Raw genomic sequence first — 16,801 nt, 5'->3', positions numbered from 1 at the left:
TCCTGGAAAATAGAAAGATAGCTGGATAACATCTACAGATAACGTCTACAGGAGAGGAAGGCAGAGTGGAGGAAAATGAGAGTTTTCCAAAGGCTTTATTTTACTTGGGTGGGAGGAAAGGGAAGCAGAAAAGGGAGGATATAGCATCTTGATATGGAAGACAATGGGTCTTTATGGAGGAAATGGTATCTGATTTTCCAATAACAGCAGATAATTCTTTGTTTATAAGCATACACATACAAAAAGGAAAATGATGTAATAATGGACAAGAATGGAATGAATAGGAATTTCATCTGAGTAGCAGAAAAAGGGGGACAAGCACAACATAAAATGGATAAATATAAGGAAAAATGAAAGGAAAATAGGTATGTCTCTTGTTAAGTCAAATATGAATGAACTGAATTCTCCCATTACAAGACAGATTGTCAGAGATTGGGTTAAGTTCTAGTTATTTGCTACTTACAAGAAGCAAACAAAAGTATAAAGAAAGCTTTGTGGTTAAAATATACTAGGCCAAGGCAAACAAAACAGAAAGCAGAATGGCAATATTAATATCAGGCAGAGTGAAAATTAAGCTAAAAAGTGCAGAAGGTAAAGGGGAATTATATGACAATAAAAAGGTACTATCCATGAACAGTACAGAGCAATCATAAACCTATAGGAATAAATTAACATAAATAATAAATATATGAATCAGAACCTTAGAAATGAAAGAAAACTTGATTTAAAAATACACAGTTATAGTGGATAACTTTGATCTCTCTGTCAGATTGAGATATATGTGTAGTCAAACTAAATAAGGATAGAGAATAACCAAATAGTACAATCAACTTTTTTTATAGATGAAATATCTTTCAAATAAAAAAACATCTTTCAAATAAAAAATATAATTTTATATTCTCATGGAACATTAAAAGATGATATGTCATGTGTGTGACTACAAGGAAAATCTTGAATTTTAGAAACTAGAGATTTTGTATGGGCTGTATTTTTATAATAATCCAATAAAACTAGAGATAAATACCTAACTCTATGGGATACAATGAACATTAAACTTAAAGGAAATGTTGTAATCTTGAATACCTTCATTATGATAGAAAAAAGTGAAAAATAAAGGAACTTTATAAAAAGAACAATAAAATGCTAGGAAGATGGGAATAAAGATAAAAGCTAAAACTAATGAAACAAAACATCAAACAAGAGTAGAAAGAACAAAGAATCCAAAGTTGGTTCTTTGAAAGATCAAAAAAATAGATTAACTCATAATAAACCTGATTAAAGAAAAAAACCTAGAGCAGAAATATTTATGATATTTATGAAAAAGAAATACAGTAGTAGATACTTGCCTTTCCTGATATAAGACCAGTCTATAAAGCCACCATAATAAACTTACATTGGCATAGGGATAGACAAATAGATTAGTAGAGCAGACTTGTAGATAACAGTGTAAACAACAGTTTATAAACATGGTATTTCAACTTAGTCAAAAATGAACAGTTTAAAATTTGTTGATAGCCCAACTGGTATTCTGTTTAGAAGAAAATAAAATTATAATATTATAGCGTATACTTAGTGAAATTCCTGATTAAGATCTGAATGCAAAACAAACATCCTATGTGAAAATATAGGATACCGTGTGTATAGTTCAGGGGCAGGAACTCTTTTTAACCAAGGCTGGTAGCCCAGAAACCGCAAAAGAAAGGGACAGGCATATTTGAATAAAATAATCAAAAGCAAAGTCAAATACAGAAACAATAGATATAGAAGAATAATTATAATGCAGATGTTAGTAATTAATATCTATAATTTATAAAGAACTGTTAATCAGTTAAGAAGAAAACAGCAACTAACCCAATAGAAAATGGACAAAGAATATGAAGATGCAAGTTCCAGAAGAGCAAATTCAAATCGCCAACATTAAGAGCTGTCTACCTTACACATAGTCAATGAAATACAAATTTTGTTTAAATTAGCTACTGGTAATAATTTACTGGAAATTTATAAAAACTACAACACCTATTGTTGCTGAGGGCATGGAGAAAAGAGTATTTAACTGTATTAGTTTTGGAAAGCTATCTAGAAATATCTATTAAATGCAAAATACTCTTCGTCCTAGCATTTACCCTTTGGCCTAAGAATTTGTCCTATGATGATAGAAAATTCCACCGGATGTAAGACCATGTATGCAAGGATGTCATTGCCCTGTGTTTCATAGAGAAAAAACAGTTGGAAACACAGTCATTCAGGAGAGAGTTGCACAGTGGAATATTATGCAGCTACTAGAACATTTACATTTATGTATATGTAGATGTCTATTATTTGTATGGCTATACAAACATGAACAAAAATGTGGTAGAACCCTCTTTAGGTTGTTAACATAGGTTTTCTATAAGATGAGGAAAAGGACCAAGAAAAAAGATAATAAAGTTTGTACTTAAGATGTGTATGATATGTTCACAATTATGCATTTATATGTGGTTAATAAATATGCATATAAGATTTTTAAAAAGCAACAATGCATAATAACATTAAGGTATCTTGGAGGCCAGAAACCAAGGGAAACATCAGGGACTAAGCAAAAAGTTGAGATTAATTGAGAGGTAAAAATTGTGTGAAACAGCCATTACAAATAACAATGCATAAAAATTTAATAATACCTTCCTGAGACTTTTGTAATTTTTTAAACACTAAAAGGAAGCCAAATATCAAAAGACTATATAATGCTATAATAGTACTACAGTGCTTTATGTTTGTGGATACTGACTAAGGCTTCCAAACTTTCGTGCCACCCAAACTAGATAAGATCAAAGAGATCTCATAGGTGCCCACAGTATACTACCAAGAAATAGTAACCTATGGTTACTCTGGTCTAGTGACATAAGTAGTAATAAATACTTGCGAGGTGATGTTTATTACAAATATCTGAAATATAGAAATTGATTGATTGTAATATCATTTTCACAATTTTTGTTAATATTTTCTTCAGCCCCAGGTTGGCTCACTTATTTAACAAGTTATCTATTTAGGGCCTACTGAGTACTAAGGGGCTATATCTTTTGCCTATTAATAATTTACCATTTAGTGGAGTGAGACTTAAATATTACTGCACAACTGACAAAATAATATGTCAAAGTGTGGGTCATGGATTATATTATGGGTATGCTTGGACCTTTATTGAATTTCTTTTTTTTTTTTTTGATAACAGAGGTCCAGTGGACACATTAAAATATGACTACAGTACCATAGTGTCTTTGCCAAATTTATCCATCTGAGATTCAACACTCTTCATGTGATGACATCTAATTTTAACGCACTTTAAGCTTGTCAGTGGTCAGTTGCAAAGCCATTGAAACCGTCAGATTGCAAGGGTGCCTGGTACCTAAAGGTCTTGTTGCAGGACCCTGGCTCTATGAACTTAGTTTAGTTCTCTGAGGTACTCCTAGAGCTGTCAATATGAGGAGTGATAAGTAGGTTACCTTCATTGAGGTTTCCTAGAATGTAGGCAGTTGTTTGGGATTTAGAGAAGACTGTCATCAGGTGCCAAACTCTTCAATAAATATTAATAGATTACCTGGAGACTCTATAACTAATTCTGTTACAAAGACTTGTATCTGTGTATTTTAAAACCAAAGCTAGTATTGTCTTTAAATTCCAGATTTCCAGGGTAACAGGAATGTATATAGAAAATTCATTCAACCAAAATGCATTTGAGGAGTTTGGAATACACTGGGAACAAAACAATTATCTTTCCCTTCCTGGAGCTTACATTCTAGCTGGGAAAATAAAGGAGACAAAAAGCATAATAAACAGTTACGGTATATTGGAAAGTGATACGTATGTGACAAAGTAGAGCATTGGAGGTCGGCAAAGATTTCCCTAAAGGATTTTAAAAAGAAGGGGTGGTAATAGAATATGCTTTGGTTCGATGTAGGTTCCTTCATGCCTTTTCGATGTAATCTATTTTTTAAAATTAATATATTAGGGAACATACAGTATTTTCTAAATTGCTTCAATTTTGCCATGTGTCTGCCTGCCACAAAGGCAAAACACCATTGTCATGTAAACAATTCTAAGTAATTATTTTGTCCTAAAATATTTGTTCTTAATAGCTTTTCTGAGCAATCTCTTCTGTTTCTAAAGATAGTTGAAAACAGTATTTTCAAGAATGGTTTTCAGAATTTAAATTTTAGTAGGTGGACTAAGTTTTGATATATCATAAAAAGGTGTTGTAGATCAGTGAATGATCATAGAAGATTTATGAAAACAAGGAAATTCAGGTTGTAGTATTTAAAATATATATACTAGAATAAAGATCTAAAGCCTATTCAGAAGTTGGAGAGGTTTCAGTTAGAGAAAAATGTCAGGAGAAAGTTTAGATAAGGGAAAGAATGTTGAGACTTAACTGCCCCTCAGAAGTAATCTTACATTTTCATCAGGTACATATATTTATGAGAGGAATTACTCTGACATTTTTGATAAGTACCCAACCAAAAAATGTAAGTAATAGTTTGTCTTAGAGTCCCAAATAATGCTTTGTAGTGAATAGCCCTAATTCAGGACTGCAGTTGAATGGATCATTATTTCATTTTTAGTCTGAATTGCATGTTGCTGAGAGTAGAATCTGTATTTCTTTGAATTTCCCCATCCTATATCTCACTTTGTATTTTTAAGGGCAGTTAAGCACAGTAAATAATCTTTGCTCAGCAAGCAACCCACATCACCATCTTCCTGTCTGATGTAGCTAATAAATTCTAAGCAAACTTCAAACTCCTTGTGAAGCTTCCTAATGGATGCCTCACTGGACTGAAGAGCTTTTGGAAGCAAAATAAAATAATCATCTAAAGTTGAATGTTTTTGGATCAAGGTTACTAGGTCAACACTAAATTTAAAACCATTTTGAGAGACATTTTTTAATGGCATTTAGAAATTATGGCTAAAGATCAGGCTGTTACATGTGATGTGGCTCAGGTCCTTTGATGCTGAAGGTCTACAACTGACTTCTGTGTAAGATATATTTTTAAAAACATTAACTGTGATTTAAAGTAGCAAGAGACAGTGTTCAGGCCAGGGAAAATAAAGTCTCCCTCTCCAGGTTTTTGGTTGAAATGGTTTGAGTTCAGTAATTTTATTGAACCTGAAAAAATATTATTAATAGCTGCCTTCACAAAGGGAAATAGGGAAGCTGGCCCCTGTCAATTCCTGCTTAGGAGTTGCTGAGATATTTTGAGATTGCAAGAAAACTGTGGATGAAATCCATACCAATTAGAGATCCTGTGTGTTTGGAACCATTTAAAAATGTTGTGCAGGGCTCAAAGGAATTAGTAAAGCTTACTGCAGTACAGCTACATTATTAATCTCCAAAGAGAATAGATACCAGATGTTCACAGTGCCCAGGGACACCTCAATGTTCTTGACAGTCTTAGTCATATTGTCCTTAAATAGATTCAAATGCCTGAAATGATTATGGGTGATAAGGCTACATGGTTTGTACATCTGAACTAGTTAATCATTTTTTGAAGAAGTGCACTATTTTTGATAGGCAGGAAAAGTAAACATGATAAATTCGATATTTATAAAAAAAATCTAAAGTAAAACAGTAGAAATTGTTTGCCTAGTTAAAAAAATTTTTTTTCAGTTGACCCAGTGATAGTCATATTCAGGCTAAGGGATTCTTCTTGTGTGTGCATGCTTAAACAGAATAAATTTATTTTTCTGAGTTCTGGAGGCTGGGAAGTCCAAGATCAAGGAGCTCACTGATTCAGTTCCTGGGGAGAGGTCTCTATCCTGGCTTATAGTTAGTCATCATCATTTTTTTTTCTCTGATTTTTTATTGTGGTGAAATACACATAAGAAAATTAGTATGTTAACTGTTTTTCAGTGTACAGTTCAGTGGTATGAAATACATTCACATTGTTGTGCAACCATCGCCACCTTCCAATTTCAGAACTCTTTTCATCCTATAAAACAGAAACTCTGGACCCCTAAATAATAATGCCCCTTTCCATCTTCCCACCATCCCCTGGCAACTATCATTCTACTTTCTGTCTCTGTAATTTTGACTGCTCTAAGTGGGAAGTTATTATCTTTTAATTAAGTCAAATATTGTAAATAGAATGTAAATAATGAAATATGTGATATTTTCTTTATAATTCATTTAAGAAATATTTCCATGAGCTTGGTGTTGACGTTGTAGTAGTTAATGAAGTAATCATGGTCTCATAGTACTTAGTGAAAGAAGCAAACATCAATCAAAAATTACCCATATAAGTAAATAATTGCAAACCATTATACATGGCTTGAAAAAAAAGTACTACTGGGTGCTGCAAACATGTTTGACCTGGGAGCCTGACCTAGAATGAAAGCTCTGGATTAATTTCTCCAGACATATTGACTGAGCACCTACTTTGTGTCAAAAAACAAAACAGATTACAATGGTCATTTAAAGCATTACAGCCATGACTCTCAGTTTGGTGGACCACAAGATATTAGGAACAACAAACAAATTTTAAAAATATAAAAATAAAATATTCTTGTATTCTTCCTTCAAATATGGCTTCTGTTCAGTATCCTTTGGAGCATTTAAGTAATGCTTAAGATTTTTTTAACAGGTCTAAATATTTTTATGTCACTAATTTTATTGCAAAAATTCCATTAGGAAAGTAATATTGCCGGGCGCGGTGGCTCAAGCCTGTAATCCCAGCACTTTGGGAGGCCGAGACGGGCGGATCACGAGGTCAGGAGATCGAGACCATCCTGACTAACACGGTGAAACCCCATCTCTACTAAAAAATACAAAAAACTAGCCGGGCGTGGTGGCGGGCGCCTGTAGTCCCAGCTACTCGGGAGGCTGAGGCAGGAGAATGGCGTAAACCCGGGAGGCGGAGCTTGCAGTGAGCTGAGATCCGGCCACTGCACTCCAGCCTGAAGGGCAGAGTGAGACTCCGTCTCAAAAAAAAAAAAAAAAAAAAAAAAAGGAAAGTAATATTGTGACATTTGAACACTTCAGAAAACACAGAAACATCAGATGAGTGATAGGGACCTTGATTCCAAATATCTTAAAATAAACCTCATTGTGTTCTTCCTGTAGCCTTCCTTCCCTGCAAGCTGTAAAAGAGTAGTCTCTGTTCACTGTCTCTTCTTCACTATGCTTTCCAATCTAATACTCATTGTTGAAATCTGCAGTGTCTCTCAGGTCTTACTTAACTTGTCCTTTCTGTAGATTATGTGACTGCTGTCTGTCCTCTATCCTTAAGCAATTTTCTCTTTTTTCAGACTCTGTCCTGATTCCCTTGTCCTCTTCCTATTTCTTGAAATGCTCTCTTTTCTTTTCCTCTACTGACTCTTATTCTTTTGCTCAACATTTAAATACCTGTCTGGTTCTCCTCTCCCTTTATATTCATCCCTCCTACATATCTTTATCCAGGACTTTACTGTCTTTTATGTTTTGATGACTTTCCAATCTGCATCTAGAGCTTGGCTCTCATTTCTGAGCCCACATATTCCTTTGTCTCCTAGATCCACAAGAAACTGATTTTGTTATTTTCTCTGTGAAAATGTATCTCTAGCATGATTCAGCTAGTTACACAAGCTGGAAACCTAGTAATAATGTGATCCTGCCCTTCTTCACTGCCCTACATGTACTGCAGTCGCCAAAATCAGTAAATTTTGCTCTCTTGATTGCTCTGTAAACTCTCTCCTACTTCCCAGTCCCGTTAAAGCTTCATTATTTCTGTTCCAGTATAGTCTCTCATCTGATGTACACGTTTCCATGTTCCCTCTTATCCCGAATCCCTCCAGCCTGCTTTCAGAACCATTTTTCTAAAATACAAATTTGATCATGTTACTAGGCTGCTTAAAAGCCTTCAGGTGGACCCCAATCATCGTTTTATCCAGAATGCCCCTGGCAGCAGTGCCACCACCATTTACAACTACTGAGTTCCTGGACAACTAGATGAGAAAGCAGGGCAACCTGTTAACCAAAATAAAGTTAATTTTTGAATAGTACGTTGCATTTAAATTTTATTTGCATTTTTATCTGCATGAATTTTTAGAGTCTATAGGTTTATGCTAATTTTATGTATATTCTAAATTCCCTACTTTTCAAGATATATAGATATATTTTGGTTTTTGTTTTTTGAAACAGAGTCTCACTCTGTTGCCCAGACTGGAGTGCAGTGACACGATCTCGGCTCACTGCAACCTCCACCCGCCAGGTTCAAGTGATTCTCCCACCTCAGCCTGCAGAGCAGCTGGGACTACAGGCATGTACCACCACACCCGGCTAATTTCTGTATTTTTAGTAGAGATGGGTTTCACCATGTTGGCCAGGCTGGTCTTGAACTCCTGACCTCAGGTGATCCACCTGCCTCAGCCTCCCAAAGTGCTGGGATTACAGGTGTGAGTCACCGTGCCTGGCCAAGATAAATATTTTAAGTATCATTTTTTATTTCAGATACCTCTTAATAAAGCTGAATGAAGCATGGGAGAATGTTTGCCAAAACCAGTGATTTTCTTTTAGTCATATTTACTCTTTGTCTGAACTGAACTAGTTTGCTTCTTGACACTACTGTTTGTTTGAAGTAATGAAATCATGTCATCAGCATAAAGGGGGACACGTCCTTATATTTGCAATGGCAGGAGGGAAGAAATACAAGAAATTCTCAAACAATACCAAGCAAATATAAACTTGAAAAGTGGTCTAAGAAATTCCTTTCCACTGAACTAGGCAATGAAGAGACCATCCTAACCTACTGATTCTAACTCAGATGCCATTGCAGTTGTCATAAAAGTTTGTGTTAATCTCATACAGCTAACCCATAATCCATTTTTAGCCACAGAGTGAAATCTGAGCCAGTTAAAGCTGCTAAAACTTACACTGATTTTGATATTTTTATCATTAAGGCTTTTAAAATGTAATTGTAGTTAGTAGAAAAATTACGATGCCTCAAATTTGTTGCTTCTTCAAATAAAATATTAGATCAAGAGACTAATGTCTGCAGTTTATTAAAAAAAAATCTTACCTTCTTATTCAAGATGATAAACTGAGCATACATGTTTGTTTCCCCTCTCTCACAAGAGACCTCTTTCAAAATGAGAGTAAGAAAAAGAAGAGGAAGAGTAGAAGGAGTAAAAGTAGAAGAAATCCATTGCAAAGAGAATTGGAGTGGGGTAGGGAGCCTTGAGTAGAAAAGGAAGCTCAAAGTTTTCCCAAGAAATAAAAAAATGGGTGGAAATGCATTAATGGGTATGACCGATTAAAGAAAGCTGCAGCCCAAAATATGTACAAGAGTTGTTGCAGATGCCCAGCAGAATTACAAAAAGGCTCGGAACTCAATTCTTCAATTTGCAAGAGCAAAATGGGGGCCTGACAACAAGATGCTTAACTGAAAGTCTAAAGAACAACTAGACTAGTTTTATATTTTCCTTATCTTTGTATTTAGAATGACAGATCATTAGTTACCTACAAGAAAACAAGCCTGGAAGACTGCTCTCTTAAGATATTAAACAGCCTGTCTGGGATAATTGGGGCTGCTATTGAGGTGTTGATATTCCAGAGTAAACCATTCCCCATTGAGGTATTCAGGGAACCCCAGGATGAAACCTTGTCCATCAGCAACTGACGACAGCAGTCCTGGAGTTCCCAGGCAGCTTTTATATTCAGAGGAAAGGCTGGCTAAGGATACAGACCCATACTACATCTAATAGCAGAGAAAACCTCCATCAGATGTGTAGGATAACTGACCTTGCCTCCATGTTTAAATAGGAACTGTTGATCAAAGATCACCAAAGACATATGAAGGAAACCAAGAACTTGAAATTTAAAAATCAAGATAAGGAGAAGAATTGCCCCAGAAGGAGCAGAGATATTTTAGAGAATCATAGAAAAACTAAAATAAAACAACTCTCTAGTTAATATTCTCAGGAATATTTGAAAAGATACTTTGTTTATAAAATAAGATGATATGGTTACCAAGAAAGCCAGAGATCAACAATAATGTGAAAAAATAAGTTGTCAAAAAAATACCTACAATTCAATGCCATTTATATAAAATTCTAAACATTTAAAACAGTATATATTGTTTCTGGATATAGACATATGTAGAAGATGAATCAAAATCAGTGTGGGAATGGTAGGTAAGTAATTGTCTTTGGAGTACCAGGAGGCATAAGAGTAGGGAATAAGGTTAGAGGCAGATCTGCTGTAATTGTTGGAGAAAGAGGGGAAGAAAGAAACCTGAAGCCAATATAGAAAACAAGGTAATATCTGTGAAACCTGGGCAGTGAACATCTGTTAAATTGTGGACACCTAGTCTATTATTTGTATACTTTTGCATATGCTTGAAATGTTTGTAATTAAAAACTCAAAAAGTAAAACTTTGAATACAGAAGTTTGTACAGTTGTGTAATAAAGTCATAATCCAAACAAAAATAAAAAGAAGCATGGCATGCCTTTTAACAAGTGTTGCTGTGAAAAAATGGAAAATTAATTTAATTTTTGGTCTCCTAGGATTGCTTGTTGCAGTAAGGATTTGACAGAATAATACAAATAATGTTGCTTAATTTTCAACTCTTAGAATCTATAGAAAAGCACGGAAGACTTAATTATGGTTGGTCTTTGGAATGGGGCAAAGGATAGGTGGAGGGAAGATGAGGGTGCCAAGGAAGATGAGAGTGGGGAGCCGAATGCTGTTATCTTAAGCTACTAAATATCTACTTAAGCTAGATATTCATGCATTTGGTTGTTCATTTATGAGATAGTTTTTTTGGAGCACCTTTTATGTAGCAGGCACTTTTTTAGTTTGTTGCCAATGCAGTGGTAAATGAAACAAACTCTCTGCTTTTATTTTTACTTACATTCTAGTTCAAGAGGCAGACATTACCCAATGAGGTTTTCAAGAAATTAAAAATAACCTAAGTATTAAAAGATTGGAAAGGGGAATGGAGGGGAGATTATGTAGGTAAGAATGCTAAATCTTAATCTTTCATAAGAAGAAATCAATTCATAATGTCTAAAACGTCACTGTGCAATGATGGAAATGTTCTATGTCTGTGGAAATCTTGGTGGGAATATTCTATATGTATATCTGTGCTGTCTAATATGGTCACCATTAGCTACTTGTAGCTGTTGAGAACTTGAAATGTGGCTAGTGTGACTGAGGAACTGTAATTTTATTTAAATTTAATTAATTCAAATTTAAACAATGACATGACTGATAACTACTGTATTGGACAGCACAGGTTTAAAATGAAATAATCAAGAGACAGCAGCATAAGCATATTTTTAAAGAATTAAACAGAAAATCTATTTATCATGGTTTCCTGTGGATATGGCGAAACTGACAGGGAATGTTTCATTATGATCCATCTTGTTTGATTTTCTACCACATGCACATATTTGGTTGATTACCACTTAAATTTTTGGAAGACTATATTGCAACCAAATGGGTCTTTGAAGGGGAATAAAGAATCAGTTTTTAAGTGAGATACAAGTTATACTTGAAGCATCAGTTCAAGTGAATATTAAATAATTTGGCAAGAGTCAGGGCTGTAAGCTTCAAACAATTCTTGTTAGCAGGGGGACTACACAGAGAGTTGGATTATTTATTTTGAGTTAGGTGATAAGGTAAATTGTGATCAGTAAGGTTAGCAGATTCCAGCTACAAATAATCCGAATACTACAAATTTTGAAATATGGCCTGGAATTATAGAGCTGTGAGGACTGATACACACACAAATAAGGACCTATACCTCCAGCTTGTCTCATCAAAACTGTGCTAAAATATGTATCATCATTATTGAATCATCACCCAAACCCAGTGGGATTCATTGTGTTCAAACTTACTTTACATTTGAAAATAACAAAACATGTGTAATTACCTTTCAATTCAATAAGTTCTCATTCATGAGTAGTTTCTGCTAGGTTCTACAGATGAGTCATGTAGCTGACTACCAAGGTTTCTAATTTTTATTTTAGGGTGGGGAAGGATTAGGGGAAGTGGAAGCTGAATAGCAGTTCTTGTTAAATTAAGAATAGGACAATGAGGGCCACATTTTCTAGACATGATACAGATAGAATTGGCTTCAACTTGTTTACACTCTGTTGCTAACTTTAACAACATGTTTCACAGATTTTTTTAAAGAAGGTGGGATCGATTGGGATGGAGAGCTAAGAAAGTTTTCCTTATGAGGCAGTTGGCATGAAGCATTTAGAATTTGTCAACAGAATACTACTGGAGAGCTATGCCATTATTCAATTATGGGTTGGAGGGGGAATAATTATTTATACTGCAATTCAAAAAAATCCATTCTAGTGTAGATGATATAGCAAGCACCAACCAAAGAAGCTAAAACAACTAATCTGGATCACTTGCTCTTATATTTGAGACGAAGATGAGCATATTCTGGAGTTGCTTCACATGATATGAGTAGTATGATATTATATCTGCAGATGAGTGTGGCCTGATAGGTGAATAAAATTGAGGCAGAACTGCCATATTTCAACCTGCCTGCTTCAGTTGTACTACATATATTTATTTGCTATCTAGAGATGGGAATTCTTTGAGGGGTGAAACTATTTATTGAAAATAAGGGCTAATAATAGGCTTGATAATAATAGGCTAATATCTAAAATGTACAGTTTATATTATTTGAAATGAAATTATAATAGGCCTAATCCAGTCTCATCAAATAGAAACTAAGGGGTGTATTGGGGGTGGGGTGAACTGACACTGCTTATACAGGTTTTCACATGACTTTTCTTTTAAAAAGTGCATGGAATGCATCCAAAACAAATAATGTTTTGTTGGAAGACCAAAAGGAAAATCCTAGAGAAAGGAGGATGGATTATCTTTCTTTAATGTCAAAACTGACATAAACACACTCCCCTTCCCCCACCCTTTTGCTCAAGATAATTTTCTCAACAAGACGCAGATTGCTTCAGTCTTTGCCTATCACCCTTTGAAGCACTTTCCTTATTATTAGGAGTGGGGGCAAGGTTTCCTTTGAGGATTTTTACAGCAGTGAAGAGTTCCTTCTTTAAATACTTTCACATGATGAGGGAATTCCGTTTTCAAAGTGCTGTCATCACTGTGGCTTCCCTGCCATAAGACAATTTTTTATTGTGGGAAGGTCCTTCTTAGTTTGATTGTCATTAAGTACTTACCTTTCTGATGTACTCTTTTATAGAATGTCACTTTTTCTGAGAAGTCTAGCAAAGCAACTCAGCATTCTCCTTTGTTAACCTTATTGGCCAAGTTAGTCATGATTCTCTTTTGAAATGTGTGTTCCACCACAGGGAGTTACAGTCTCCAGCGTGGTTTTTCCTGTCCATCTCCACTAATCAAGATTTGGGTTGACATATTGAATATTCCATTTTGAAAACTGCCATCTCTTCTACAGGGCAAAGGGAGATTGTGAGTTTTCGGGAGTTTTGAAATATCTTTATTTATTTTTATTTTTTGAGTGTCTCTTCTAATGTTTAAATAATGCCGTGGTAAACAACAAACTATTCAAGCATCAACAGTTTCCCATAAACACTGAAATCTTTTGAGACCTGCACTCTGTTTCAACCTCCCTCATCCTGCTCTATTCTTGAATATAGTTTTCTGGAAAATCCTGTGCATATCTAATTCAGGTAGAAAAAATTGAGGAAGAAAGTAGAACATGAGAAGAGAGTCCTAAAGTCAGAGTATTCATATCCTAGTTTTGGTTTTGCTACTTACTGCCTGTGTAACCTTGGCAAATAACTTATCTTTCTCCTCCCTCCCACCCCCAAAACCTTGTAAAATGAGTGAACTATATGAACTTCATGTTTCTCCTCTCCTAAATACACAAGAAGTAAACCTCTCCCCTACATAAAGAGGCTTAATTACAGTGATTGAGCCAAGTTGGGTACTGCAGTGAGAAACTAGCATTGACATTTCCTAATTTAGTCTGTAAGCAGTACGATTTTATTCTTTCTCTTTCTTGTGGAACTCTCTGATGTGCTGTAATTGTTGATCTCATTTGCTTATTTAAGGCTAACTGGAAATCAGTTTAAGAAACATTTGAGTTGTGCCTTTGTACTGGACACTGTGTTAGGCAATAAGAATACTCAGGTCAATGAGGTTAGACTCTGCCTTCAAGGTGTTCACTAACTAGTTAGGGAGGAAGGCATGAAAATAAATTACAAATCCAGGGTGATGTCTAGAACAAGATAAATAAATATAAGATGCAATGTAGCATAAAGGAAAAATATATGTGTGTATATCTATTTCTCTATACCTATTTTGAATTCTAGGAATAGGACTATGTGGTGCTGGGGTAAGGTAGCTTTATAGTAAATTTAACACAACAACGAAACTCCTAAACCTGTTTGCCTGTTTACTACTAAATCAAGTGTGTCCCTCCCATAATATTAGTTGCCTTAAATTGCAATTAAATGAGTTATGCCCTTGAAGGTTAAAAAGGAAAATACAGAACGTTTTCTTTCTTTTCATAGATAAATGACTTTATTTTTCAATGTCCTCAAATATCACCATTAAACCTGTTTTCACTAGCAATTGGCACTTCTATTATTAACAAAGAAGAACCCCTAAATGTGTCAAGTAACCATTGTGAACCAAATATTATAGCCTGGAATATATTGAAATTCTCTTTAGAATTTAGAAAATGGGAAGATACTCATTTTCTTAAGAATACTAGTATGTCTCAGCATAATTAATTTTTGTGAAAGGGTATAGCCTGGAAAGTTAAGGTTTTCCTGGTGCTTTGTAGCAATTTTGAGCTCAAATCAAGGAATTGGAAAGTGTTCAAACTCTCGGTGTTAAATCTAGCACTGACTATCAATACTATACTCTTGCACTGTGGGAGATGAGGGAGCTTGGGGGATTTGGCCTAATCTGATTTGTTTTGTTTGAAACTGCAAATCATGTTGTTGAAGTTTGCATTCTGTTTTCTTTCAATAGATGTATTACCACAAAGCACCAGGTTCTTAACAAGCTTCTTCCTTTCTGCAGAAGTAAATTTGACTTGTGAAAAAGAAAAAAAAAATGCACCAGCACTTCAGCAATATCGCCCCTCTTTCATCATTTTGGGGATTCAGGCTTCAGCTCAGTAACTCCAGACATATTTTGGGAAAACATAAAAACATGCCATAAAAACATAAAAACAATAAAACCTGACTGTACACTCAAAACATTTGTACAATCTTATGATCCATTTACCATCAAGTTTCTTAAAGTGTGCATATATTTTTAAAATCACTAGAATAAATAAAAATTGGAACTAGATGCTCTTTGAGACAAGGTGCTACCCAGAGATGTCTGAGGACTGATGCTCTATGAGTCGCCTGTGAAGTGAACAAGCTTCTTGCCCATAAAAGTAGATAGATGCTACGATTTCCAGATAGCCCTTGTTCCAGGAAATTAGATGAGGATGGTGATAACAGGATAGTTGTTTTTTTTAAAAAATATTTTAACTATCTAAACTAAGTACTGAAAAAGCTTGCCTTCTAAGGAGACATGGAGTAGTTGAAAAGTTAACAGCCAGACCAACTAATTGTGTTTTGGAAAACATCATAATGGAAGATTCTTAGTGCTTCAGGGCCATGCCCAGTGACTCTGAAGACAAGAGAAAGAGTGGTGAGAGAGAACCTTCTAAGTTCAAGGATGCTTTAGAAAACTATTGGATGGTCTAAGAATGTCTCATGAAGCACCAAACCCCAATGCAACTGTAATCTGAATGTGAGGAAGGGGTTAAAAAATTACTGTACTCTTGTAAAATATATTTTCCTTCAGCTTTTGACCTTTCTTTTTTTCAGGTTGAAACGTTAAACATACACTAAGGATTTTCATTATTTGCTTAGTATTCTTTAAAATGCATTCTAACCCAAGGCTATGTAACTCTCGTCTCTGCTTTGGTTCTTGTGCCTGCTGTGCCCCAGGTTGGCCTTCATTCCACGATGTGATCGGTTCTGAGGCAATCACATTCACAGATGACTTTTCCTATGGGATGCACAGGGTGGAAACAAGCTGCTCTCAGGTGAGTTCATCCTTTCTGAAAATCCAATACGCTGCTCCCTCTGCATTGCAAACACTTTCAGGACTCCTGGTTATGCTAAATATAGCAACTGAGGCCAAGTGACTGGTCACAAGAAGGACAGACAAGCTTGACGAAGTCTATATGAAGTCCGAGGGATGCCTATGTTCAGGTGTTTAGCAAGTCTAGTGGAATGTTAAGGCCGGCATGATAGCTCATGCCTGTAATCCCACACTTCGAGAGGGACGAGTGGGGAGGATCACTTGAGGCCAGGAGTTCAAGACCAGTCCGGGCAACATAGTGAGACCTCGTCTCTACAGAAAATATTTTAAAACTTAGCAGAGCATGGTAGCATATGCCTGTAGTTCTAGCTACTCAGGGGACTGAGGCAGGAGAATCGCTGGAGCCCAGGAGGCTGCAGTGAGCTGTGATCGTGCACTGTACCCCAACTTGGGCAACAGAGCAAGACCCTGTCAAATAAATAAATAAATAAAACTCCAGCCTGGGGAACAGAGCAAGACCATGTCAAATAAATAAAATAAAATAAAATAAAGTAAAAGCCAGTTATTGGCTTCACCACTATTAAACAAAATCAGTGGTAGGAAAAAATCATCTTCAATTGGCTCGGTAAAGTGAAGAGTGGGCTGTTCCTGGGGCATATGAAGATTCATTATGTGGCTTTGTATAACCTGATATTTTTGATAATCTCCCTCTCCTTGCAGTTCTGTGTACCCACTGTTCAGTCAGAATGCCTCTAATGGCAGTGATCCAAAGACAATCAAGG

At 35.5% G+C, this 16,801-nt stretch overlaps 1 protein-coding gene across 6 annotated transcripts in view; it reads left to right on the top strand.

Annotated features, from left to right (window-relative positions):
- The window catches only part of LOC105473442 (methionine sulfoxide reductase B3), a 194,613-nt gene that overhangs the window by 165,117 nt on the left and 12,695 nt on the right, over positions 1-16,801 (top strand). For 5 of the 6 annotated variants that reach the window (XM_011727265.3, XM_011727267.2, XM_011727271.2 and 2 more), the window contains one exon: positions 15,923-16,020. In XM_011727265.3, coding sequence (XP_011725567.3) covers positions 15,923-16,020 — 98 coding nt within the window. Of the gene's footprint in view, positions 1-15,922; positions 16,021-16,801 lie in introns of those variants that run through there. The other variant, XR_011609063.1, reaches the window with a different exon arrangement.

This window comes from Macaca nemestrina, chromosome 10 (assembly GCF_043159975.1).
Source record: "Macaca nemestrina isolate mMacNem1 chromosome 10, mMacNem.hap1, whole genome shotgun sequence".
NCBI lineage: Eukaryota > Metazoa > Chordata > Mammalia > Primates > Cercopithecidae > Macaca > Macaca nemestrina.
This window is presented reverse-complemented; position numbering and strand designations above follow the sequence as displayed.